General features: G+C 56.2%; 1 protein-coding gene and 1 long non-coding RNA gene across 5 annotated transcripts in view; one reads left to right on the plus strand and one right to left on the minus strand.

Moving 5' to 3' along the window:
- NOL4L (nucleolar protein 4 like) overlaps window positions 1-23,865 on the plus strand; it is a 63,476-nt gene that overhangs the window by 29,025 nt on the left and 10,586 nt on the right. The window contains exons 1-2 of one of the 4 annotated variants that reach the window (XM_063172357.1): window positions 5,949-6,117; window positions 13,378-13,519. In XM_063172357.1, coding sequence (XP_063028427.1) covers window positions 13,411-13,519 — 109 coding nt within the window. In that variant the 5' untranslated portion in view covers window positions 5,949-6,117; window positions 13,378-13,410. Of the gene's footprint in view, window positions 1-5,948; window positions 6,118-7,323; window positions 7,368-7,776; window positions 7,863-13,377; window positions 13,520-23,865 lie in introns of those variants that run through there. The other 3 variants (XM_063172358.1, XM_063172356.1, XM_063172355.1) reach the window with 3 other exon arrangements.
- LOC134426954 (uncharacterized) lies at window positions 5,810-8,000 on the minus strand. The gene is made up of 2 exons (XR_010030066.1): window positions 7,951-8,000; window positions 5,810-5,996 (listed from the first exon to the last, which is right to left on the minus strand). It is a non-coding gene; the product is annotated as an uncharacterized LOC134426954 (long non-coding RNA).

Raw genomic sequence — 23,865 nt, forward strand, 5'->3', positions numbered from 1 at the left:
AATACAACCTGCTTTTAAAATTTGCCCTATGCAGATATCCCCTGCAAGGGTTTTATCTACCAGCACATCCAGGCTGCTCTGGCTGAGCTCTGCCACTTTGCTGCCTCCCTCTCACTAACATTTGATGGTGTTAATAGAAACAAATTAAGCAATGGACTCGTGTTTCCCTTGGCTTTGGCCAAAAGCAATTATTTGTATGCAGCAACACCAGGAGAAACTCACTTCACTTGGGGTAACAATGAGTGAATTTATGCCAAAGTAGCCTTTTAACTTCATTATTCAGGAAAAAAAAAAAAAATAGTGCATGTAAGTGTAATCTATTAGTGCTGCTAAGCACGTCACTATTAGAGCATCAGTGTCTCCAGAAAGAAACACAGCCAGAACCTTAAGGAAAGCATTTTATCCCTGCTTAGGGACAAGAAACTGTCAGAAGAGAAGCTCTTTACGTGGTTGCTCACAAAAGGAAGAATTCCCACAGAATATATTTGTATATACTTTTTGGAGTCAGAATATCTGTTCTGGGATAGTGGAAAACAGCAGAGACCCTTGTTGCTTATACTGGGTTCAGTAGGACATTCAGGTTCTTCTGGGGTGGGAACCTTCCTTTGTCCCCATTTTTTTACCAGTTCTCACATGTGTGAAAAACCAGGCCTCTTACCCTTTCCAGGGTGCTGAATTAACCCCATTTCATGGTATCTACCAAGGCATTAAAGCATCTCTGAACTCCTGACCGTTCCAATCTAGCAGCAAAAAGGAATGAATAGAAGATATTTGATATTTATCTGTAAAGATCCTTCCACCTCATTTTCAAATGCTAAATATTAGCATTTTTAAATGATTGGTTATTCTACTGCAGTCATTTTTCAGACAATCTTTTCTGTGTTACTCAACCTCAGCCTTGGATTTATTTTTTATGCTGCTGTTGGGCAGGGTTTCCACTGGTGACAGGAGGAATAGAAAGATTTTAAGAGGACAAATCTCAGCACTGAAATGCCAGGCTCTCTCTCTCTGCTCCAGAGTTGTTGCTGCTACCTTGGCAGGAACAGTCCAGGGCCAAGTAACCAGGTTTAAATGATACAGAAACGTTTTCAAAGATTGCTTCAGTGGCTGCTGGCAGAAGGTCACGCAATCAGTGAATGGCAGGAGCTGCTCTTGGATGGGAAATAAGAAGAGTGTTTTCCTTGTTGCTATGGCTTTGCTGCACTGACTTATAAGTGTTTGAGAGGGACAGAGCCTTGTCCTGCACCATCACACATCCCATCCATCCAGTAATTTCCCTGTAAGCCTGGAGTGTGTGACAGTGCATGGATGTGAGGTGGTTTTCACAGCACCATTTCAAGCAATGTTTTAGCTCAGACAACTGGATAATCCTGGAAGGGGGTGCAGGGGCTTAAATCCCACCCATGTGCATGGAATTGGTCTTGTCTGGTGCTGGTGAGGATCAAGCCTCTGCAGGATTTGAGAGCTCACAGAGCCTCATGACCAGAGGCTGGTTGGCAATGTGAATTCCTCCTCCTTTTTCCCTGGCCTGCCCATTACTGTGCTCGCTCACTTCAGTGTCTCAGAGGCTCTGAGAGCAGCAAAGATGCATCTTCCCTTGGCAGCTCGCTCCCTTCCTTCTGCTTTGGAGCCATCTCCAGCCAGTCCTGGGGGTGCAGAAGGCAGGGAGGGGAGGCACATACAGGAAGGCACACTGGGTTTTTATTTTCAGCCTGGAAGTTCAGTAGTGAGAATTGCAGACATCTCATTCCACATAGTCCAGAGACCAGGAGCAAATTTGGTAAAGCTGGCAGCTGCTGGACAAGGCCTGGGACCTGGATTTAGCTGAGTGTTTCATGAAGGCATCCTGAAGAAAAGCTGTGTGTATTCACAGAGGTGAGGAAGGCAGAAGCAGGCAGTACTTGACAGGAAGTGGGATGATGCGTTTGCATCACATGAGCATGATAAGGTACTTCCCAATCCATTAGAGAGCGTGTTAAACATCTCTGGGGGAATAAATACCTCTAGATCAACTTGACTTGAGCTCTTGATAGTTCTCATTCAAGAAGTTTTGTCATGGTTTGGGATATTTGTTTCCTGCTGCTAATTTTTAAGTCATTTTTGAGCACTAGAGAAGTGCCTTAAACACACCCTTAGGCACAGAAGGGAGCGCCGGCCGCAGGCACAGGGAGACACCGAGTTAGGAACAGATTTCCTCGCTGCTCGGCTGCGCAGCCCTCTAGTGGGGACAGAGCTTCTGCCGCCGGGAGCCGCCTGTGCCTGGGAAACTTCGGATCTGCTCTTAACCACAGAGTTAGTCCGGGCAAAGCCAGGTCCAGCTGTCACACCAGTGTTCTTTACTGGCAAAAATGCTTTAGCAAAACTTTCATCCTTGGCCTGAAGGCTCATGAGATGCAGTAGATCAGATGACCGATGCATGTAGCCTGGTTTCACCCTGGTGTGAATGGGCGGCTTTCAGTGAAGGGCAACCCTTTTTTTTTTTACTGGGAATTAACTCTGGCATTCCCAGCTAGTAAAAACTCGGCAGCTTTTATTTCCCGCTGTGTGGAGGTGTCAGTACTTTTCCCAGTGCTCCAGGTGAGCTCTGTGTTTGTTCAGAGTGACGTGTGCTGTGAGCAAACAGTGTGAGACCGACGTGGGCTGGCTGGGGTCGGTCCTGCCACTGCAGCTCTTGTCTTCCAGTGAGGAGTGATGCCAAGGCTCTGACTCTTGGTTGTTTTGGGGCTAATCACGGTGTTTTCTATAATAAAGGAGGTGGCATTGCCTGTTTCTAGTGGTGCTGGGGACAATTCACCCTCCTGAGGTACTCAGGGGTATTTTCTTGCTCCATGTGACAGCTCCAGTCCGTTCTCATGGACCAGTCCCTTCCCCACTGTCTCTTCACTTCCCTGTGGTGTTGTGCAGCTCAGCTAAGGTCCTGGAGAAGTGGATGGGGGATGTTTAGAAGTTTCTCTGGCTTTTGGTGGGGCTGTGGTTGTCATGCAGATCCAGCCATGTGAAATTGGGACTGATCACTCTCCACCAAACACACCTTTCCTGGTGCCTGTTACCTGTTACCTGTAGAAGCCTGCTACAGCCAAGCTGCAGGAACTTGTGTCTGGGAACACAGAATAAGCAGGGCCAGAAGCCACTCTACCTCTCTTTAATTCCTCATTTCTTCCCAGTACATTCCCTGTTTGGTAAGGAGAGCTGCTGCCCATTCCCTTGTGTGTTAACCGGCATCAAAGGCAGCTGTTCCCAGTAGAACTGGCAACAAGGTTTTGGTTCAGGACCTGTAAAGTGGGGCTGGGAAATATTTCCAGGGGGAAAAGTAAAGATGTCAGCCTCAGAGTGAGGAAAACACAATTGCAACATCCATGGAGTAGCCTCATGGATCCAGTTGGATCTGTCCTGTTCCTGTGCATGGTGGGCTGCTCTGCATCATCTCAAAGCTCAGGTGCTGACGTGCTGTACACTGACTTTGATCAAGTCACACAAATGGCTGTTTCTTAATTGCCTTCTCCCTTTAAAAAGGGGATAATACCTTAGAGAGACTTCTGAGGTCTTGCTCACTAATAAAGCTCCTCAAGAGCTTGGATGGCAACTACTTTGAGAGTGCAAACTGTTATTAATGATTTCCGTTATTACGGAAGATGAAGCTGTGTGGTTCAGCTTTTTAACCTTGAATTGTGTGCTTGCTTTTGTTTCTGCTGCTGTTCAACCTGCACGGGCAGGTTTGCACCCTGTCTGCTTGCACACACCCCTCAGACCCACACCAGGAGTTGTGTGGGCTCAGAAGGAGCTGAGGAGTCAGTTTTACTCACAAGGATGGATTCTGAATTGTGTGGAATGCTTGAGAATGGCCAAAAATGGGTTTAGTGGGGGTTCTGTGTGTGGTTACTCGATTCTGATTTGGGGAAGCAAGAGATAAGCTGTGAGGGTTGTCCTCACTGTATGGAGCAGTGCAGGCATTGCTGCTAGAGCTGTGGATTTGGACAGTGGAAAGGAATGTTAGGGGATATTTGACTGTCAGGGACCTGTCCCATCAAACACCCATTCCCTGTACTCCAGAATAAGAAAATTCTATCCACAGAAACACCTCCTTTCCTGCTCCTGTATTTGGCAGTGACTGGTGTGCCCTGTGAAGTACGGAGCTGTATTTCCTTTCCTTCTCTTGGTCTTGGCTCCTGGGAGGAGAAAACCCCTTTTATTCATGCCCATGCCAGATGCTTACCACTGCTGCTTCTAAGGAAGGAGTGATCAGGATGAAATGGGAATACAGCGCTTAGCCCACAAGGAACCTGGTGTATAATGAAGTGTCCCAAATTTTTACCCTCCATTTTTACCCTGACTCTGCTCTGGATGGCAGATAAGGCACAGTGTGGATAAAAGCTGTGTCTGCCCTTCATGCCATGCCCTCCCTCAGTCCCTCCTGCCCGTTTCCCTCCTGGCCTTGCCCCCGAGAGAATCTCATTTCACTGCTTATTCCTCAGCAGGATTTGATGGTCACGGAGGACCCAGTGCAGGAGGTCCCGTTTGTTATTTAACCTACTTTTCAGAGGCACAAGAACATCAAGTGACTCGCACAAGGTCGTCCATGAGTCAGTGACTCCTCTGGCGTGATGGCCAGAGCCTGCAGTCCCTGCTCCCACCACTAGATCCCTGTGCCCACAATCCATAGCACCACAACCATTCAATTAAGCTCCTGCAGCGCCTTAAATGTCGTGTATTCCTGGGTTTGACAGCAGTCCTGGCATTCTTGTGGAGCCTTGCCTTAGGAAATGACAACAGATGAGGTCAGGTCATTGTTAGCGATGCCCTTGGAAGCATCACTGCCTGGTGCTCGGGCAGGCTCTGTGGTGTGGTGCTGTCACAGCTGGGACATGGCTCTGGCCATGGGGGAATCCAGCAGGACCCAGGGAGCCCCAGGCTCTCTGCATGGGCAGATCTGTGTCCATGTGAGGGGGCTGGCAGGTACCAGAGGTAATGAACACATTGTGAAGAGAGAGGGAAGGAAGTGACTTATAAATAATATATTTGATGTATATTATATATATGATATAATAACAGCAGCACTGGTTTGTTACGGTGTGCGTTTTTTTTAATGTGTAATCTCGTAAGGCACTTACCCCTGTTCCTGACAAGTCGATAAATTATTATTACCAATTCTATATCTAATTGCCAGTTATTTCCCCCCAGACAATTTGAATCTGAAAAGTACCCACTGGAAAGGCGCTTGGAGGGCTGTTTCCCAGAGCCTCCCTGGCTGTTTCTGCAGGCAGCCCCTCTTCCGCTGGTGAGCCCCACTTCTGCCAGCCTCGTGACCCCGTGTGCTGGCACAAACAATTGCATTTCTGTCGGGCTCATGACCCCACTTGTAACAGCGGTGACCCCCCTTGGGGTCAGGACCCCTCTCCTGCACAGGGAACAGCTCCTGCCCAGCAGCTCCTGCTGAATGGCTCTTCCTCCCTCACTCCCTGTGTGGACCCGGCTGCTCCACACTAAGTTTGCCGATGTGAAATTTAGGTTAATCCATTTCCAAAGTGGATTAAGCTAACCCACACAAAGGCACTTAGTATAAAATAAGAGTGTCCACATGGTGAGGCAGCACGGAATAGTGACTGTGCTTCAAACTTGTATCCTGGCCAGTTTGTGTCCTCTGCAAGCTCACCAAATGGAGGGACAGGCACTCTGGTCCCAGGGGATGTGCTCTCTCAAATGGCTTTAAGCCGGTCTAGCTTGAAGCCAAAGGAAGTGCAAGGAGTAAACAAAGCCCAGCAAGGGGAAGGGGTTAAAGCCCGCTCCGCTGAGGTCCTCGGCAAGGCTCCTGTTCACCTTAAATGGTCAGGATTTTATTTTAGCTTCAGGGAGGAGCAGCAGCCATGGAGCTGGAAGGGAGTGTAAAGAAGTCCCTGTGGCTGGGGGCTCACAGCCTGCTGGCCTCCCAGCCATCCGCCTCCTGCAGAAGGCCCCCAGGGCTCCCGTGCTTGCATTTCAGCCTCTGGCTCCTGACCAGCCTGGAGGAGATGGAAATGTAGTAGTGAGTGATGCCCATTTTCACCTCTTGCTTCAGATCCTCCTAAGCCACCCTCTTCCCTTGCCTCTTCCCTGGCAGTGAGGTGGTTAACGCTGGAACAGGTAACATCACAATTAGACATCCCCACTAACCCAAACCTGGCAGTTCCCATCCTGGCTCTGGCACCATTTCTGGTACCAGCAGGCTCGACACTGAACTGCTACACTTGGTTTATTTCATAAACCATTTCCTTTGTAGCCATTAAACAGTGAAACATGAGGTGGGCTGGGGAGGGGGATGCTGCAGAGCTGTTGCCCATCACTGTGGTGGGGATCACCATCCCATTATGGTGATCTCAAATCAAGACAGAGCTCATTGACCCACTGCCCTCGAAGCCCAGCCTGGGAGCGGGTCCCAGCCTGGGGGATGCCGGGACCCCCAGCCCTGCCCTGCCAGAGCTGGGGCGCAGCATCCCCATCCTGCCGGGGATCTGGCAGCCGGTGCCCTGCCCAGAGCTGTGCTGGGCAAGCCGCTGGCTTCCCAACAGCCCTGCTCCAGCCTTCGGAGGCTGCGGCGGTGGCTGATGGTGCTGCCGGCAGCGCGGGGTCCTTCTGCTCCCGCGGAGCGAGGGAGAATCCTCGGGAACAAAAGGATTCGGCACCGCGGCACCCACCGCGCGGGGAAGGGGCTGCGGGACCCACCGCGCCCGGGGCTGCTGCGGGGGCCCCGCACTTACACCCGCGCACGGCCGGACCCAGGAACGGAGCTCCCGGGGCCGCACCGAGCCCGGGCACAGGGTCCCCGGGCCGGGCCGTGACGGGCGGCAGCCCCCGGTGCTGTGCCGAGCGGAGGGTCCCCGGATCGGCTGCAGCCCCCCGGGCCGTGCGGAGCGGAGGATGCCCGGGCGGGTAGCGGCCCTCCCGGCCGATCCGAACCGATCCGTGCCGTGCCCCGGCCGCGCGTTCTCGCGCTCTCCAGCAGGCGCCCGGCCCTGGACATTGTCTCCTCCCGGGGAAGGGCCCTCCCGGCCCTCCACAATGTGCTCTTCCAGGCGCGGCTCCGCGCCCCCCGCCGCGCCCGGCCCGGTGCGCCCGCCCCCCGCGGCCCCGCTCCCCTTCCCCCGCCGCCCCCGCCCCCTCCGCCCGCGGCCGGGCCCCGCTCGCCCCCCTCCGCCTCCCCGGCCCCCCCCCGGGAGCCGGGAGTGACGCGCTCCGCAGCGCCGGCCCCTCTCCCCGGGCAGCAGCTGGCTGTCAGCCTCTCCGGAGCGCCGCCAGCCCGGGCCCCCTCCCTCCGTCCCTCCGTCCCTCCGCCCCGCGCTCCCCGCCGCGCCGCCGGGCTGGCGCAGGCCGGCAGGCCCCGGGCTCCGCTCCAGGTAGGCGCCCGCCCGCGGGGGGCTCCGCTCCCGGCCCCGGGGCGGCGGGCGGGGGGAGATGCGCGGGGGCTCCACGCGGCCGCGGCGCTGCGGGGCCGGGGAGGAGGGGGGGCCACCGGCGGGCGGGGCGGGGCGGGGCGGGGGGGGGGCGGTGGCCGCGGGGCCCGGCCCCAACTCCGGGGGGAGCGGCCGCCCCGCGGCCCCGGGAAGTTGCGGGTCGCCCGCCCGGCTGCCCGGCGGCGGGGGGGGGAGGGCGGCGCGTCCTTCCCCGCGCCCGGCGCGGCTCCCCCGCGCCCGGAAGAGCACAAAAGCGCCGAAGAAAGTGGGAGGAGGCGGCGGCGGGAGCGCTCCGTCCCCGGCCATCCCCGGGCACCGGCCCCAGCCATCCCCCGGGCACCGGCCCCAGCCATCCCCCGGGCACCGGCCCCGCGCCGCCATCACCAGCAGCCCCGACCCCGAGAGGGGATTGTGCTGGAAATAGCCGCCTCCCTGGAGGTAAAGCCCTACTTACGTGTCAATCCTCGCCGCACGCTGAGCCCCGCACACGCGCGGGCAGGGCTCCATCGCGGGTGTATCTATTTACCTGCGGGAGGGGGTAGGACGGGGACTCTCGCCCGGCGCCTCGCACCTCGCTGCCGCGGGGACACATGCGTGGGAACCGCGTTCCACCGGGGTCCCGTGGCCGTCGGGGAGGGTGGGGACAGGGGGACCCCCGGCCGCTCAGCCCACAGCGCGGCTCCTCTTGGCCACCGCCTCCAAAACCGGGTCCGTCCCCCCCCTCCCCGACACTCGCTTCCCGGTGCTGGGGGAAGAGCAAAGTGCCCTTTCACACCGCGCGGTATCAGTCACCGTCCCCACCTCGCATGGAAAAGCAAACGCCTGTAAGCAAGTTCAGGTGCGGGGGAGGCAGGTGCGGAGCTCCGGGGTGGTGGCGGTGGCGGTGGGATTCGTGCAGCCCGGTGCCCCCTGCCCCGCGTTCAGCACCTCCCCGCTGAACAGCAGGAACGGGGCAGCGGCTCCGGGAAGGGGGCGCGGGGCCGCCCCCCGCCCCGGCAGCTCCCCGCGCCTCGGGGCTGTGGGAATGCTCGGGGGGTTCCCAGAGGAGCTCTTAGCGAAGGGGGAGGGGGCGAAGGGGATGAGCTTCCCTTCCTCTTCCATTTGCCGTTTGCCGTTAAAATCAACTGTTTTGCCCATTTTCGGGAACTAGGAAATTACTCGGGTTTTGCCGGGTCCCGTAGCAATCGGCGGCAATCGCGGTAAATAAGGACGTAAGTGACCTGACAAAGAGCGCCGGGGATGTTCTCTTTGGTGTGGGAATTGTACACACGAGTAGGCAGCGCAGTCACAGCTCACCGCCGCCACAGCCCGCGTACACCCGTGTGCTGCGGGGCTGCTCGGCTCTTTGAGGCGATGTCCACCACAGTGTTTGCGGCTGCAGTACCAATCTTTGACCCGGAGTGTTTTATCTTCCATTAGTAAGCCTTTCTCTGCGCGGAACTGGTTAAGTTAGGGTCAAATCTGGTTCAATACCTTCTTGGCATGCTCAGAGGGCTGGGTTTAAACAGTGGCTGAGACGGAGATGAGGCTGCCTTCCTGAGAGCTGAGAGCTCGTCCGTGCGCGCCGCTGCCGGGGGTCAGGGCACGGGGAGCTCTGTCCTGGCCAGGTTTGGCAGGTCCGGGGGTGCCCGTGCCGGGCAGGTCGTGCACGGCCCCGGCGTGGCCGTGGAGCAGCTCCGGGGGCTGGCAGTCACGCGTTGCCTTTTGTTGATTCTAAAAACACGGCTGGTTGTGGTGGGAAGCTGAGCGTGGCTGTGTGCTGGGGAGGTTGCACGGCACACAGCCTCGGTTCCTGCTCCGCGGAAGGAAATCCCATCGGGATAGTAGGCTGTGGCGTGAAAGGACATGCTTTAAAATAAAAGGACTTAAAGAGAGAAAATAAACCGTCCTGAGACTCGGAGCTTGGCATATTAAACGTGAGGCACAGCATGTAAATGACTGGAGAGAGATTGGAAGGCAGTCCCCGAGAAACTGAGCCTGGCTGTAAAATAAGCAGGTTACCGATAGTCTTGCATATATTTACGAGGTTATAAGAGTAGCTTCCCCCCCTGCCCTGTTCCAGCCCGTGCTGTGGGAGGTTGCTCTCCAGGAGGAAGAGCTTTGGTGGAGAAACATTGTCTAGCAATTACAGCCTTGCAGTCGGGGGGGCTTGATTTGGTTTCTGGATTTGGCAGCGACTTGTTGTGTTCTTGGACGAGCCAGGGTGGCTGTCGGTACCCGGGATTTCCAGTTTTAAAATACGAGGAGGAGTTTTCTAACTCGCAGCGAAGTTGGGAAGCTCAGCGGACACTTGCAGGCACAGTGCTTGAAGATCGTGAATGGAAAGTGGGACAGAAATGTGGAGTGTGAGCCCTGCGCATGTGAGTGTCTGCTTCTGCTGGGTAGAAAATATTGGCTGTGAATGTCTGTAGAGCAGCTGTGAATGTTGGACTGTAGATAAGGAGAGAAGCAAGGATTTTGTTTTCCAAACCCTGAGTGGTGCCGGGAGCCCTGCTCCAATGTTTGGGTGTGCCCTGTGAGTGCAGCAGCAGGATCTGACTTCCCCTTGCAGAGAGGAGCTCTGCTGCCTGACCCTTGATCGCTCAGTCCCTTGAACATTGGAAACAAAGCGATGGGACTTTACTGCGGGGTGAGGAGATCTCTCCGGAGAGCCGGGAAAGGCAGGAAGGAGGAGGGCGGCAGCAGCAGTGCTGGGGTTCAGGGTTTGGCTCTGGGCTGGCTGCTTGGGGCGCCACTGGCACTTCCATCTCTGCCACGAGTGGTGTGGAACTGGGGAAAAGGCAGCAGGTCCTGAGACAGGCACTGGTAATGGATTGCATTCTGTTTTCTAATGAAAGTTTCATTTGAAGTTTGTTTACAGGAAAGAAGAAATTAGCAGAGGGAATTCTCCTGAGAACCCAGAGAGGAAAAAGAATGAGCTGCCTGACTTGCAAGCCAAAAGAGGGTGGAAGGGTAGATTACATTTACCGTATTGCTCCGAGTCGTGGCTGTTGCTGCTGTTGAGAAACGCTTCCTTGTTTGGCTGGATGGGGAGCCCCCTGCAAGGCTCAGCCTTCAGCCAGGTTACTGGCATCCAGGGAGATTCAGAGCTCCCACCCAGCCAGAAATTTTGATCTTGCCCTGATGTCCTGTGCTTTGAGGCTGGATTTGTGCTGTGCTGTGCTGCTGTCCCTGCTCCTGGCTGTGGCTGGGCAGACGGTGCTGCTGGGGCCTCCTGTCCCTGGGATTGTCCCTGGTATGAGGAGGCAGTGCCAGCAGTTCATGGGCAGCGCTTGGAGGTCACGGTGTTCAGCCTTTGGTCTCTGAGGGGTGTGCTGAGGCAGGAGTTTGCTGGTGGCCTCTGGTGTCCCTACAAGTAGTGAGGAATGCAACCAAGGGCAAGTGCAGGATGCCAGAGCGGGAGTGATGGGGACGGCCAGAGCCACTCTTGAGGCTGGGGCTTTTCTCTTTCTTTACTAAAGAGGCACAAAGGTGTGAGGAGTTCCTGGAGCACTGTGGTGTGGGCAGAGCAGGGTGGTTGCCCAGACTCAGCAGGCTGTGGATGCTCTCTCCACAGTTCCCATTGCCAGGAAGGGTTTTCCTGCTGCCACCTGCACGTTTGGCTGTGCATTCTTTTGGGGTGGGCTGTGCAGTGGGAGCTCTGAGATGCTGGGAAGTTCATCCTCTTGGCATTTTGGCCAAGGATATTAGTGCTGGAAAGCAGAAAGCTCTGGCTGGAAAGCAGGGGGTGACTTTCTGCTGGTGGCTGAATCCTGGACTGGTGGACGTGTGACAGCCTTGTTTAACTTGAGTCATTTATAGCTTATCAGTTTCTGGTTTGATAGCCCAAGCATTTCTAATAATAGGCAAATGTTATTGCACCTCAGGAGAATTGTACACATTTATAAAGCACTTTCTATTGCACGTGCATGTGAGGCATCCTTCGTGTCACTGCTTCTCCTTCATGTGTGAGTGCATGGAGAAGGTGATGCCTCCTGGGTTGTGGTTTGGGTGCTGAGGCTCAGTGTCCTCTGCACCTGAGCCTGAACAACCTAAAACATCGTGGGTCACTCCCTGGGCTCCTCCTCCTCCTCACCGGACAGGTGAGGGACTGTGGGCAGCAAGGACCTTGGCATTTGCATTTGTCTCTTAAGCCTGACAGTAATCTTGAGTAAGCCTTGTGAAGAAGGCCAGATATTAGGGTGGCTGCTTCCCTGCAAATGCTTACAATAAAGACACTATTTATAGTTTGCAACAGGGAGACCTTTGCAGTTCTGTTCCTGTACGTACAAGATGGAGTTTCTGGAGAGGCAGGGTTGCTTTGTGGCTGGTGTGGCAGTGGAGCTGTGCACAGCCAGGGACAATGTGGCTGTCCCTCCCTTCTGCTCTCCTGCTCAGCTCCACCTGGGCACAGGGGGGCTGTTCAGGGACACCTGGTGGGTCTGGGGTCAGGGTGTCCCTGCCTGTGGGGGACTGCTGAGCCCTGTCCGTGTGTCCGTCAGTCCGTCCCTTGGTGCGTGCAGGGTTTCACAAGCCGTAAATTCCAGGAAACTCCCCGGGAGGCACACGGAGGGAGCGGGCTGGGGCCAGCACGAGCCCTGAGCCAGCAGATGTGTCTGCAGGGACGAGGAGCTGGGAGGAAAAGCACAAACCTGTCTTTAAAGACATTTGTTTGTTCACAATAAAAACTATCAGCCAGCGGCAGCCAGACAGGGCTGTTTTTATGAGGAGCAGGCGTAGGTTGGAGGGGTGCTGCCAATTACTGCTTACACGGAAAGGGAGCGGGGATTGTATTTTATCTCAGGACCAGGGGGAGGGTAAAAAAAACAAGAGCAGAGAGGTTTACAAGCCTTTGAAATGTTTCAATCAAAGAAAAGCAGAGTTGAAAGCGGTTCTGGAAACATTTTCGGTGTTCCCCTGCACCCCAGGGCTGTGTGTGCCCCTGGCTTTGGGAGGGGAGCAGGGAGAGGAAGGCAGATAAAGGGATCACCAGCAGGACCGTGTCCATACGGGAGCACGTATCTGCTTCCTCCCAAGCTTTGCATTGGGAGAGTTCAGCCTGGGGAACACAGCCCCTCCTCTCATTCAGGATCTCAGTGCTGCCTTTATGATGATGGTTTAGAAATCCTGTGGCTGACCTTTCCGGCACTGGAAGCGATCCAAGGGCTGTGTCTCGAAGTACTGTAAAGGTTAGTGAGAAGGGAGAGAGGGAGAGAGAAAATGTCCTTTGAGCTGCAGAAGTGGGAGAGAGGAATGTCATCTATGCCATCGTCAGGGAACAGGCAGCTGGCTGGGGTCTCTGGCCTGAGCTGGGGTGTCCTTGTCTCACTGGGGACCTCACTCCCCTAGCCCCTTCCCAAGGTGCGTGCTGTCATTTTTGATCAGGGTAGAGGCAATATCCCTCTGGAGAGGTCTGGAGGAGCCTCCTCTGCAGCATCAGGCAGTGCAGATCTTTGGGGATCCATACCTGTGTGCAGATATGCCCCAGAGGCTGCTCCTGCTGCTGCCAGTGCTCTGGTGATTCCTCGTGTAGCAGATGATTTGATCTCAGAAAAGTCCAGGTTGTTTTATGGAGCCATTTCTTGCCTGTCCTCAGCTCCCCCCACGCCGCCGCCTCGCCAGGAGCACACTGGGGTGGATGGAGATTAAAGGGTAAACTCCAGGGCTCAGCCATCCGCTCCTACAGGATGTGAGCTCTTTCTAATTGTCCTCAATTAGAGACAGTGCCATTGCTCAGGCAAGTCTTCAGGCAGGAAGCAGAGCCCTGGTCCCCGCTGGGGTAGCCACCACCTCGCGCAGGGCTGCTTGCCGCGGCCTTGGGAAGCCCAAGGGGCCAGCAGGGCTCCTCAGGGCGGGGAGCAGGAGCTGCCCACCCAATTGTTTTTGGGAAGGAGTGTGGTGAGGAGATGTTAAAGCCAGAGAAAGGAGGAAAGGAAATAGCTCCATGAGTTAACCCTTTCCTGCTTGCCTCCAGGATGAGACGTCGGTGAGCAGCGAGGACTTTGATATGAACGACTCCACATGGATCTCAGCTGACCAGCACCTGAACTCCAGCCTGAGCCCCAGCCAGGACGAGAGCATGCGCAGCCCGCAGAACCTGCACGGCCACGAGGACGGTGAGTCCCCCGGCGGGCGGGAAGAGCCCCGGCCTCTGCCACAGGATGTTTTTGTGACTGATTAAACATTAACCAGTCCTTTCTGATCAGGTGTCCCCACCTGTGGGATGGATTTCATATCAGCTCAGAGCTGGCTTCCAGTCCTTCCAATTTAGCCTCGGGGTTCCTGCTCAGCCAGGGCCCTGTCCAGCTCGTAGCTGATGGTCCTTCTGCCTGGAGCTGTCTCCCAGCTCCTCCAGAAAAAGGTCACTAAATCCCCTTCTAAGGGGAGGACTTTGTTCCCCACATCCTCTTCCCAGGTGATGAGGAGAGCGCTGTTAGTTCTGAACACAGGGAGGATGCCAAGGCTTTGCAGCACAGTCACAGGTTTCAGTGTTTGGAAAACTGCACCTTTGACAGGTCTTGCATCCCCCAGGCAAGAAATTGTGAATAATCTGCAGCAGCCACAGCGATGCTGAGCGGGGTGAACTGAACGTGGGTGTCTCCTCCCTTGGGGCGGGCGGCTGGAAGGGCTGAAAGCAGCACACGTGGGTTTTGTGAAGAGAGGTAGTGTGTTGCGTCTGTGAAACATGCAAGCTTAAAATACAAGAGCAAGTAAATAAGTGGTAGAAGTACGAGTTCAGGTCAGAGTTCATCACTGTGATGCTTGGGAGGATTTGGTGGTTGGACTGTTACTGGCTTTTGCTCAGGAGGTTGAATCCCTCATTGTCCCAGCCTGGCTGCTGCTGGGAGGAGCAGAGGAATCAGAGGAACAACTGAGCTGGGTTGGTTCTGCTTTAAGAAAGGGGACTGGAAAACCACTCCTAAAAGAAGAAAAGGCTTTTGTGCTGGCAGGTCTCCCTGGGGTGGCTTTTAGCTGGTGGTGTGGCCAGTGGCAGGGATGGCAGACACAGAAGGGACAACAGGGACACTGCTCTCTTCAGTCCCAGGGACAGCAAGGCCAGTGCTCTCTTCAGTCCAGTGGGTTGTGGCACTTCAGTTTCCATTGCAAATCTGCAGTTTTGGGAAACTGCTGGTTTTCCCTAGCCAGCCCCAGCCCCAGAGCCAGGCAGCCTTGGTGAGGATGTGAAACCTGACTGCCCAGCACTGCATCCCGGTGGTGGGATGGGCACTTCTGTTTGCCCGGGGCCCCAGGGGGCTGTGTCTTGGCAGGAGGAAGAGTGTTTTGCTGGTGATAGATGCTCCCATAGAAGCTTTTGGCTCTTCAAGACTAGGCTGCAGCCTCCACCCCAGCAAGCCCAGCCTCTGATCCCTGAGGCCTGACCAGGTCTCTCTGTATCCCCTGAACTTTGCCATTCTCCCTCTGGGACATTTCAGGCTTGTGACTTAGCCCTCACCACTGAATTCCCAAGTCTCATTTACAATCTAGAATGACACAGTTTTGATCCCTTTGCTGAACACTATTATTCAACAGGACAGTAATTTAATAAGGGACTCACGTATTTAGGCAAATCAAGATGTTCTCACTAAATCGAAATCCTCTCTCTCTCTCTGCGCCCTCTTAGGAATTGCTTCCAATTTTTCATGCCCTGTGGTTTTCCTTCAGAAGCAGGTGTCCTCTTTGGGGCTCTTCTTGGCTCCTTTAATTTCTTTTGTAAGGTTCAGTGATGAGAAATAATGTGGAAATAGTCCCATAGGAACGCAAGTGTCCCTGGTGTCAGCATCAACTGAACTGGGTAGACTTTGGTGGATCAGAAGTGATGGTGTCAAAAAAAATAAGCAAGCCAAACCCAGGGTGACAAATGAGACCCATACAAAAAAACCCCAGGAATTGCAATTTTCACCAGGCTGTCACACTTCAGAAGCATTTTGTGGACTGAGGTTTTGTGCCTATGGGAATGTCCATGATCTGAATCAGAGCTCTAAATTCAGACTGATGCTGCCTCATGTCAGTCCCTCTGCCAAACCAGTGCTCCCACCCAGGAATGGAGCACACCCAAGAGTGGGGAGGGAAGGAGGACAATGGAGTGACCCAGGAGGTCAGTGGGTGGTGAAAGGAGAGGAGCATGGAGCAGAGGAGCATGTTGTGAGAGGAAAAGCAGATTGCTGCTGTGGGGAAGGGAACGTGCACAATCAAAGTCTCGACCACTCTTCAGTTTCCTCTTCTCTCAACCTATGAGAGCTCTTTTTTTTTTTTTGGAAACAAATGTGTTTTCCGGGTTCACACGAGCTTGCTAAGGCAGTGCAAAAAGTGTGAGTAACCAGCCCACATAAGCTGTGGAGCCTCCTTGGAGCCCAGCTGGCTAGGCTGCCAGCACAGAGTGCCTGCACTGGGGCAGCCCAAGTTCGCCCAAGCTGGAAGTTTGCCCACATCTCCTGTGCTCAGTTGTCCCCTGTGCCCTGAGGAGTCCTGCAGAGCTCCAGTCAGTGCTCAAGTGATCCCCACACATCCCCTGCAGCCAGGCTGGGCTCAGCTCCGGCCATCCTGGAGCTGCAGAGGGATCTGGTTGCACACCACGTCCTTCAGCTGGGAGCTTGTTCAGGACTGGATACTCTCCGCCTTCAGGAAAACCTTCTGAGTTACTAAATTGGTCCTGCCTGCTGCTGTTTGACGGGTGTGATGCTTGGAGTGTGTCTGCAGTGAAAGGCTTGCTAAAGTATAAAGTTTTAATGAAGAGTTGCCTAGTAGGAGAGCAGTATCGTCTGACACGCTTGTTAAAAAAGTCCTGTTTAAAGGACCAAAGCACCAGCTCCAAGTCTTTTCAAGGCCTGGGAGTGGCAAGTGCTCTTCTGTGGCACAGAGTAGAGCTGTTTGAAATCCAGAGAGGCAGGAGAGCAGGGAATTGTCATCTCATGCTTTGATAAACAGGTACCTGCTAAATCATCAGAGGCCTAAAAAGCAGCTGGGACAAAAGCCAACACTTTCTTTGTCCTGGGTGCCCAGAACCCTTGGCCAAGTACAGCCATGCTACAGCTGGTGTCAGCCCTGGAACTGCAGGGAGAGCAGAATACACCTAAAGGCTTGGGAGGGTCATGGACAGAGCAGGCACTGTCAGGGGAGCTGGGGTCCCTGCTGGGTCAGTGGGCACACGGTGGGATTTAGGACCTGAGCAGGGACACCGAGCACACACTCGCTCCTTCCATTTTCCTTTGTTACTCATCCTGCGGGCCCCAGCACGGAAAACATGAAGCTCCAGCTACATCCCTTCCCAGTCGGATGTTGCTCACAGTGTACGTGCCCGCAGGAAGCCGAGGGCTGCCCAAAGCAACAGCAACATCCACACAAACTCTGCTGCTGGAGCGGAGCTATTGTGCTGGACATCCTGCAGGGACACATCTGCGGGGGCCAGCGCACGCTGGGAGCAAAGGGACCTGAATGCTGCTCCATCCTGCTGTCTGAGCCCATCTCCAGTCCTGAAGGCATCCCATGCCCATCCCAGCTGAGCATGCTGAGTCTCCCCATCCCATGCTGAGTTCCCAGCAGGTCCCAGGCCTTGGTGCTGTGTTGCCGTGGCAGTTTGAGCTGGACTCTGTCCGTCGTCAGAGCCTCTCTGCTTCCACAGGTGAGCACTGCACTAGAAACCTCTCATTTCAGTCTGGTGTTAGGGGTTGAGTGGGGTATCCCACCACAGGGGTGCTGGATATTCCACCCCAGGCCTGCTGGGACTCTGCCAAAGTGCAATGTCCTTGAAAGTAAAGCAGGAGTCAGACCCCAAACCTCAGTGTGTGACATGGCAAAGTGCTTGAACTCATATAGAAGAGCCTCTGTCTTGCCCACTGACAGGATCCACCTTGCCTTGTCCCTGTACATGCTGCTCCACTGCCCAGGAGCAGCGCTCAGCCCACAGGCAGGGCTTGCTGCTCCCCAGCCTCTTTTGAAGAGCAGAGAAACCTCCTGGGTGTATGGTGTGCTTAGTCGGTGTAGGGGACATGGGGTTGCTTCATGGCACCATGTTGGACTGATCCCCTTGTGCTGAGATCCCCACGTGCCGTCCTCGCTTGACTGGCAGCGTCCCCGCTGAGTCTGTTCTGCCCGGAGCAGCAGTGGCTAATCCAGACCTTGGAGAAAGGACTTTCTTAACCTACTTAACTGTGAAGGCACACGCTTCTTGGGGGCATCCCTTGAGGCAGCTGGCTGGGGAGGCTTCTGAGTGCTGGGGACATTCCTCAGGAGTGCTGCAAGGAGGGACCTCAAGGACACGTGGGCAAGCATTATTTCCAGATTCTGTCCCAGGGGCTGGCAAGGCTTGTCACTCCCCAGGACACCTTGCCCTGGGATGTCAGGGATGGCAGAGATGTGCCAGCACAGCAGTCTCTCTGCTGGTATGGCACATGTCCCACAGCTCTGGGTGACACTGCTGGCACTTGATGAGATACCCACGATGTGCTGCACATCACCAGAACCACCAGTCTAGTAGAGCTTTCTGAGGAGGAGCAGCCTGTTGCCAAGTGTTGATCAAAAGCCAGGCTCCATCCCCAAGTGATGTCCAACTCCACAGCTGCACTTCTGACAGCTGGCACCCAACTGTGGGGCAGCGGTGCCCACCTCACTGTGCCCTCACAGGGTCACTGCTGCAGCACTGGGTGTCACACAGCTCCCAGCCAGCCTAGCCCTGCTCCAGGTGAATACAAACACCCTTTGTAAGCCACAGGGGAGCCCAGCAGACCATGGGCAGGTGTCTGATGGCTGGCTAGTGCAGGAGATGGCCTGTGGGTCCCAAGACACTTGCTTAGCCCAAGTTGCAAAATCCTTACTCTTTCCAGGGCTTCTTGTGCCAGTGTTGAATTTTGGCCCTCTAAAGCCTTAGCTCTGAACAAGACTAGCACCAGCAGCCGGGCCTCACTACAGCTGGACACAGCCTTATCTCATTTTCATTAGGGATATATTTCCTCTTTCTCCAGGGTGTCCCCATGCCGTGCTGGCTCCACAGCAGGAGTCAACAAAGGTGTACCTGCCTCACCTGAGCGGTCTGGGCTGGTGACTCCATTCCCGTCACCTCTTCCAGGGCTGCATCTGCTCCCCCTGAGCTAAGGCCCTGGCCTGTGATAAACACCCTCCTTTTGGTGTCCTTTGAAAGTTGTCCTTGCCTGCTGCCAGGCTGGGAAGTGCAGCAGGGATGCTGTGAGGCTGTGGTGGCTTTCCCAGCCTGGCACACTGAGCTCAGCTCCAGCTCTCTCATGGCTGCTGCAGGCACTGCCCAGTCAGTCCTGCTGGTGCATGGAGCAGGGTTTTGGGGGTCTGTTCCTTAATCTGGAGCAGAGAGGGTCACCAGGCTATGGACAGCCGGCACCACCTGTGCTCCTCCCTTCCTTCCCAAACTGAGTACCCCCAACCAGAGGGGTGAGTGGAAACAGCAGAGTGAGCCCCACAGTGCTAAAGGACAGTCCCTAAATGATTGGGGGAGCACAGCAGGGTCTCTCTTCTAGTGGTAGGTCTGTGTTGGAGGCACCAGCTTGGCACAAATCCAGCCCAAACCCACCAAACTCGTTTGTTTGGCGTGGGGAGAGGCAGTGCCCAGGCAGCATGGGGCCACGGCATGTCCCCTCCCTGCAGCAGGATCCGGGTGGCTGCCAGCAGCGGTGCCACAAGGAGAGGCTTGGTCTGTGCCACCTCCTTCCTCAGTGTGAGCAAGGGCCAGCTCCTTGCTCGAGCATTCCTTGAGCTGCAAGGTGGCTGGAGGAGCAGCAGTGGGAGGGAAGGAGCAGTGTTTGGGAGGAGAAGGGAAAACCGAGGGACAGAGAGTGTTTGTGACAAGGCTGCTCTGTGCGGCGGGAGCTGATGAGCTTTGGTGCTTGGGAAAACGTCCAGCACGGGGCTGGCGCGGTGAGGTCCCGGTGCCGGAGGGAGCTGCTCCCTCGGGCCGGGCAGTGGAGCCGGGGGGAGACGGCACCGGGGGGCACCTTTCATGGCAGGGACAGGGAGGCGGCCGCACAGCGCTGCCTTGTCCGGCCCAGCTCTCCCTGCAGACAGGCATTGTGTCCAGCCCTGCCAGATGTCTGGCTCGTCAAGGGCTCTGGTCGAGGCAGGGACCCAGGGAGGGAGCGTGGAGGGTGGAGGGTGGACACTTTGTCTGGGACATAACGAGGTTTGCCTTAGCGAAGGAAGACAGGAAATAGAGCGTCTTAACTGGAACCTGGCCAGCCCCAGTGCACTGCGGCCCTCAGCCACGTTGCTTTTTTTCTTTCTTATGCATCTTGGAGGCAAATGCTGGGCAGGACCTGGAGAAAACGGGCTTCGTGCTCTGACTGTGTGAGCAGTGCGGGGCCAGGGCCTCTCCTGCCACTCACCACCCAGTCCTGGGTGCAGGATCCCTGCAGTGGTGCTCCCTTGCCCCTAATGAGTGTGGCTCTAACACCCAGCACTGGCCCCCCCCACAGCGCCCCCATTCCCACTCGGTCTCTAATTTGTATTAAGTATCCCTTCCTCACAGGCTTTCCTCCTCCCCTTCTTCTCCCTTCTTGTCTCTTTTGTGAGTGAATAATTTATGGCACTTTTCATCTTCCTGGCTGTTGTTCCAGGCGGGCGGCGGTGGGATGCTCTATGCCCTCCTGATGGCCACTCCCAGGCTGGGTGTGCAGCTCCATCCTTTTCCGGTGCCATGGCAGGCTGGAAATGGGACAGACCCACCCACGAGCCACAGGAAGACTCAGGTGTGGCAGAACCACTGCCATCACCCATGGAACCATAGCAGGCAGGGCAATGGCTGGTGGATCCATGACGGCCCATGAGGCACCAAGGGTCACTGGTGGGACCTGGCATGGCTGTGACACCCACAACCGCCCAGGCAGGTGGGCAGCAGCCAAGGGAGGGCTGCCCCAAGGCCAGCCAGGGGTCCCATGGCAGCAGGATGTGGGCAGAGCCGGGTGGACCCCGGCCCAGTGCATGGTGCGGGGCTGCGGCGAGGTTTCCGTGGGCCGCTGGCTCTTACATAAGCTCATTGTTTCCTGAGTCAAAAGAGGTTTTGTCTCCGCTCTGGAGATGTGACAGGAGGAGGAACAATTTGCCCCATTCATCTTTAACTCTGCTCTGGAGAGTGGTGCGGTGGCCTGCGCCGGCAGAGACGTTAAACCCAACCACTTCCCCGCCATAAAATCTCCCGGGGAGTAGGTGTTGGAAATCGCCCCTTCCCCTCCTGATCTCCTCAAATCCAGCGCCACAGAAATCAAGGATAATCCAGCAGCCTCTTCAAAATGAAAATGCTGAGCCCTGATTAATTCATTTAATAAGTGACTGATCCCCTCCTCCCCCAGCACCGCGGCCCAAGAAGCCATTTTGCTTCTTGCTCTCCTGGGCTGATGCCGGGGAGATGCCGGGGCTGCAGCAGAGGCACCAGGCTGCTCCCCCACAGCCACCTCACCAGCCTCACCACGTGTCTTGTCGTGCTCTCTGCAGAGGGGCCAAAGAGGGCAGCACTCCATGGACCTCAGGGCCAGCTGCCTCTGTTGGGCTCTCCAGCCTCACCTCTCCTGCACAGTGCCAGGGGCTGCTCCACCTCCGTGCAGCCCAAGGAGCCCCAGCTCGAGGGGATTAAGCAGGAGAACGAAATAGTCCCGTTTTCCAACCGAAAGATCAAACCGGTTAGAAGTGACATTGTTTTTGCAGTTCCATCTGCTTCAATTAGGGCACGGGGGTGGAGCAGGGGGGCTCCCAATTATCCTCATTAGAGGGGCTCCTCGTGCAGCCAAGCTCCAGCCGTGAGCAGGGAGCTCACCAGGCTCGTGCTGGTTGATAATGAATATATTCATGGCTGCACAGCCTGGCCTTGCTCGCCTGCTGCTGCTGGAGCCCGGCTCCTGACATGTGCTTTGGGCACTGCTGGGAGATGAGGAAAACCTCTTCAAGCTCAGGAGCTTGGTGGGTTTTGCTGAAATGGAGTGTGGTCAACACAGCCCCACCACTGCTCAGAGTCCTGACACAGCTGCCAAAGCAAGGCAGGAGCCTAAATGGTCCCAGCACCCAGGGTGGGAATGCTCCTGCTCCCTCTCCCACAGGTCCCGCTCCCCAGCTCCTCTCAGGAATGGCTGTGGGCTGGAGATAACCCAGTGAGGCTGCCCAGGGAGCAGCTTCATCCCCATCCTCATCCCCATCCCTGGCCCATCCACCCCAACAAGGAGACTGCAGTTCCCTCCTGAGCTCATCTGCATTTTTAAGCTGGTTGAGGCCATTCTCACTTGGACCCAAGCATTCACCAATTTGAATTTGTGGCCATTTCTCTGCTCACAATAGTGAGATTAACCCACCACTTTGTGTGTGGAACTTCTGTTAGAGCATAACATGTAAAAATACAGAAATAAGAAAATATCTGTAGCTCGTGGGTTAAAAAACCTCTTTATTTACATACATCCATCCTAATATAAACTAAATTGTTCTTTTAGTAGGTGCTGGCTACTGATATTAGATTCCCATTTCATTTCCTTATCCCACCTGGCAGGTTCCTAGAGACGTCTTCCTCTTTGTTTGCAATGTCTTTTGCCTGTAGCAAACCCAGGGTTCGTAAATGCGGCAGCATCGGGTGGAAACCTGACATGCAGCTGCTGCTGTGTGTGTTTTGTGTGACACAAAAGAAAACCTGAGACGTGGAAGAATCAGGGCGGTCCAGGTGTCACCCCCAGGATCCTGTCTGGTGTCAGCAGCCACGGCAGGACTGTCCCTGCCTACAGGAATGGGGGGCCAGACCTGGGGGCTGTGAGGAGGCTGGAGGTGGATGGGCAAGGGCAGAGTGGGATGCCCAGGGGGAGTGGGGGTAGTTAAGGCAGACTGGGGATGTCTGGGGTTGCTCATAGCATGCTGAGGATGCTTTCATCCCTGCAGGGGTGCCCACAGGAGGTTGGGGATGCCCAGGACAGGTTCGGGGATGCTCAGGGCACCTGCACATTGTTCTCCCAGGTGACCAGAGAGGCAAACGCCTCTCTTGGTGCCCTTGCCTGGCAGGGATTTTGTGCCATGGTGGGCCCCCAGTCCTGTTGGTGCAGGCAGCCATGCCAGGGGAGCTGAGGGAGGAGGTCCCCACCATCATCCTGGCCACGGCGCCGATTGGCCCAGCGCTGTTGCTGTGGCTGTGCCCGGGCCGATGGCGGGGCCTGGCCTACAGCTCGTGCCTCCGTGCTTGGGAATAATTCTCCTTAATCCTTCCGAGAGGCATCGCTGGATGAGACTGGAGCCTCCCTCTGGGAGCCCCATCTCCCCTGGCGCAGAGAGCAGTGCTGGGGGAGGGACAGCCGCCATCCTGGGCAGGGAGGCCTCTGTGCCCCCAGCCACCTGCCCGCTCCTGCTGGGGCCACAGCCAAGCCAGCGCTGCTCCTGCACCCGTGCCAAGGGACACCAAAACCTTGGGGGGCTCAGCACCAGACCAGTGCCCTGGGCCAAGAGGGGTGTGGGGGGCAGAGGTGGCAGTGTCCCCAACATCCTGCCCCTCCAGATGCTGCAGGAACCTGTGGACGTGGTCTGGGATGCAGCCCCACCATTGCATACACTCTGACAGGAGAATGAAGCTGGTTTTGGAGAGCTGGCTTGGAGGGTGGGCCTGGATAAGTGCTTCCTGCTGAGCCCCTCTGGAGCCCCGCACTCCCTGGCACAGAGAGCTGGCACCCAGGGCTTTTGCCAGGACCCAGCCCCGTGGTGGGGCGGGTGACGCCTGCCACCGGCCGGGAGCACTCAGCACACAAACACCACCCCGGGATTAGGTCAGCTCTGGTCATCGCTCAGACGAATAAGTGGATCAGCACAAGGGAAAGGAGGGGGAGGGCGCTCTGCTGAGCGGGGAGCTCCAGTGGGCCCCTTTTAATTTAGGGGCTCATGGGGCCAGGAGCCGCCTTGGCGCAGGCGCGAGGCCAGGCAGGGAGCGCTGCCAGGGTGACTGGGGACACGCGGCGGCAGCCCTGGCTGGCCCCACAGTCGGCCGGGATGCCCCAGTGTCCTCAAGTGTGTTTATTTTAAGGGATACAAAGTCCTGGGCCACCGCAGGGTCACCTCAGCACTCGCCCAGCCTGGCAGGAAAGTTTCCCGCAGGTGCTGGCAGGGGGAGGAGGAGGAGGAGGGTGGATGGCAGCAGCTGGGCACCATCCCGCCGCCCTGCTCCCGCACACCTTTGGACCTGGCGCCCATGTGCCAGCAGCCATCGGCCGGGGCTGCGGCCGCCCCAGAGCCCCGGCCCATTGTCCCAGGGTGGCCGGGCCGGGCGTGGGGACTGGGGACGGCCATCTGCTCCTCGCTGCCGACAGCTTCTTTGTTCACCGCCCGGCGCACGCTGGCGCAGGAAGCGGCTCCCACGTGCTTCGCCCTTTCCCTCTCGCAGAGGCACCTAATGAAATAAAGGATTTAGTGCGGCGAGGGGGAGGGAAGGGAACAGGCTGAGCAGTTTGAAATGTCGTGCCTGGCCCCAGGGCTGGGCTCCCTGGCCAGGTGC

This window comes from Melospiza melodia, chromosome 19 (genome assembly GCF_035770615.1).
Source record: "Melospiza melodia melodia isolate bMelMel2 chromosome 19, bMelMel2.pri, whole genome shotgun sequence".
In the NCBI taxonomy this organism is placed as follows: domain Eukaryota; kingdom Metazoa; phylum Chordata; class Aves; order Passeriformes; family Passerellidae; genus Melospiza; species Melospiza melodia.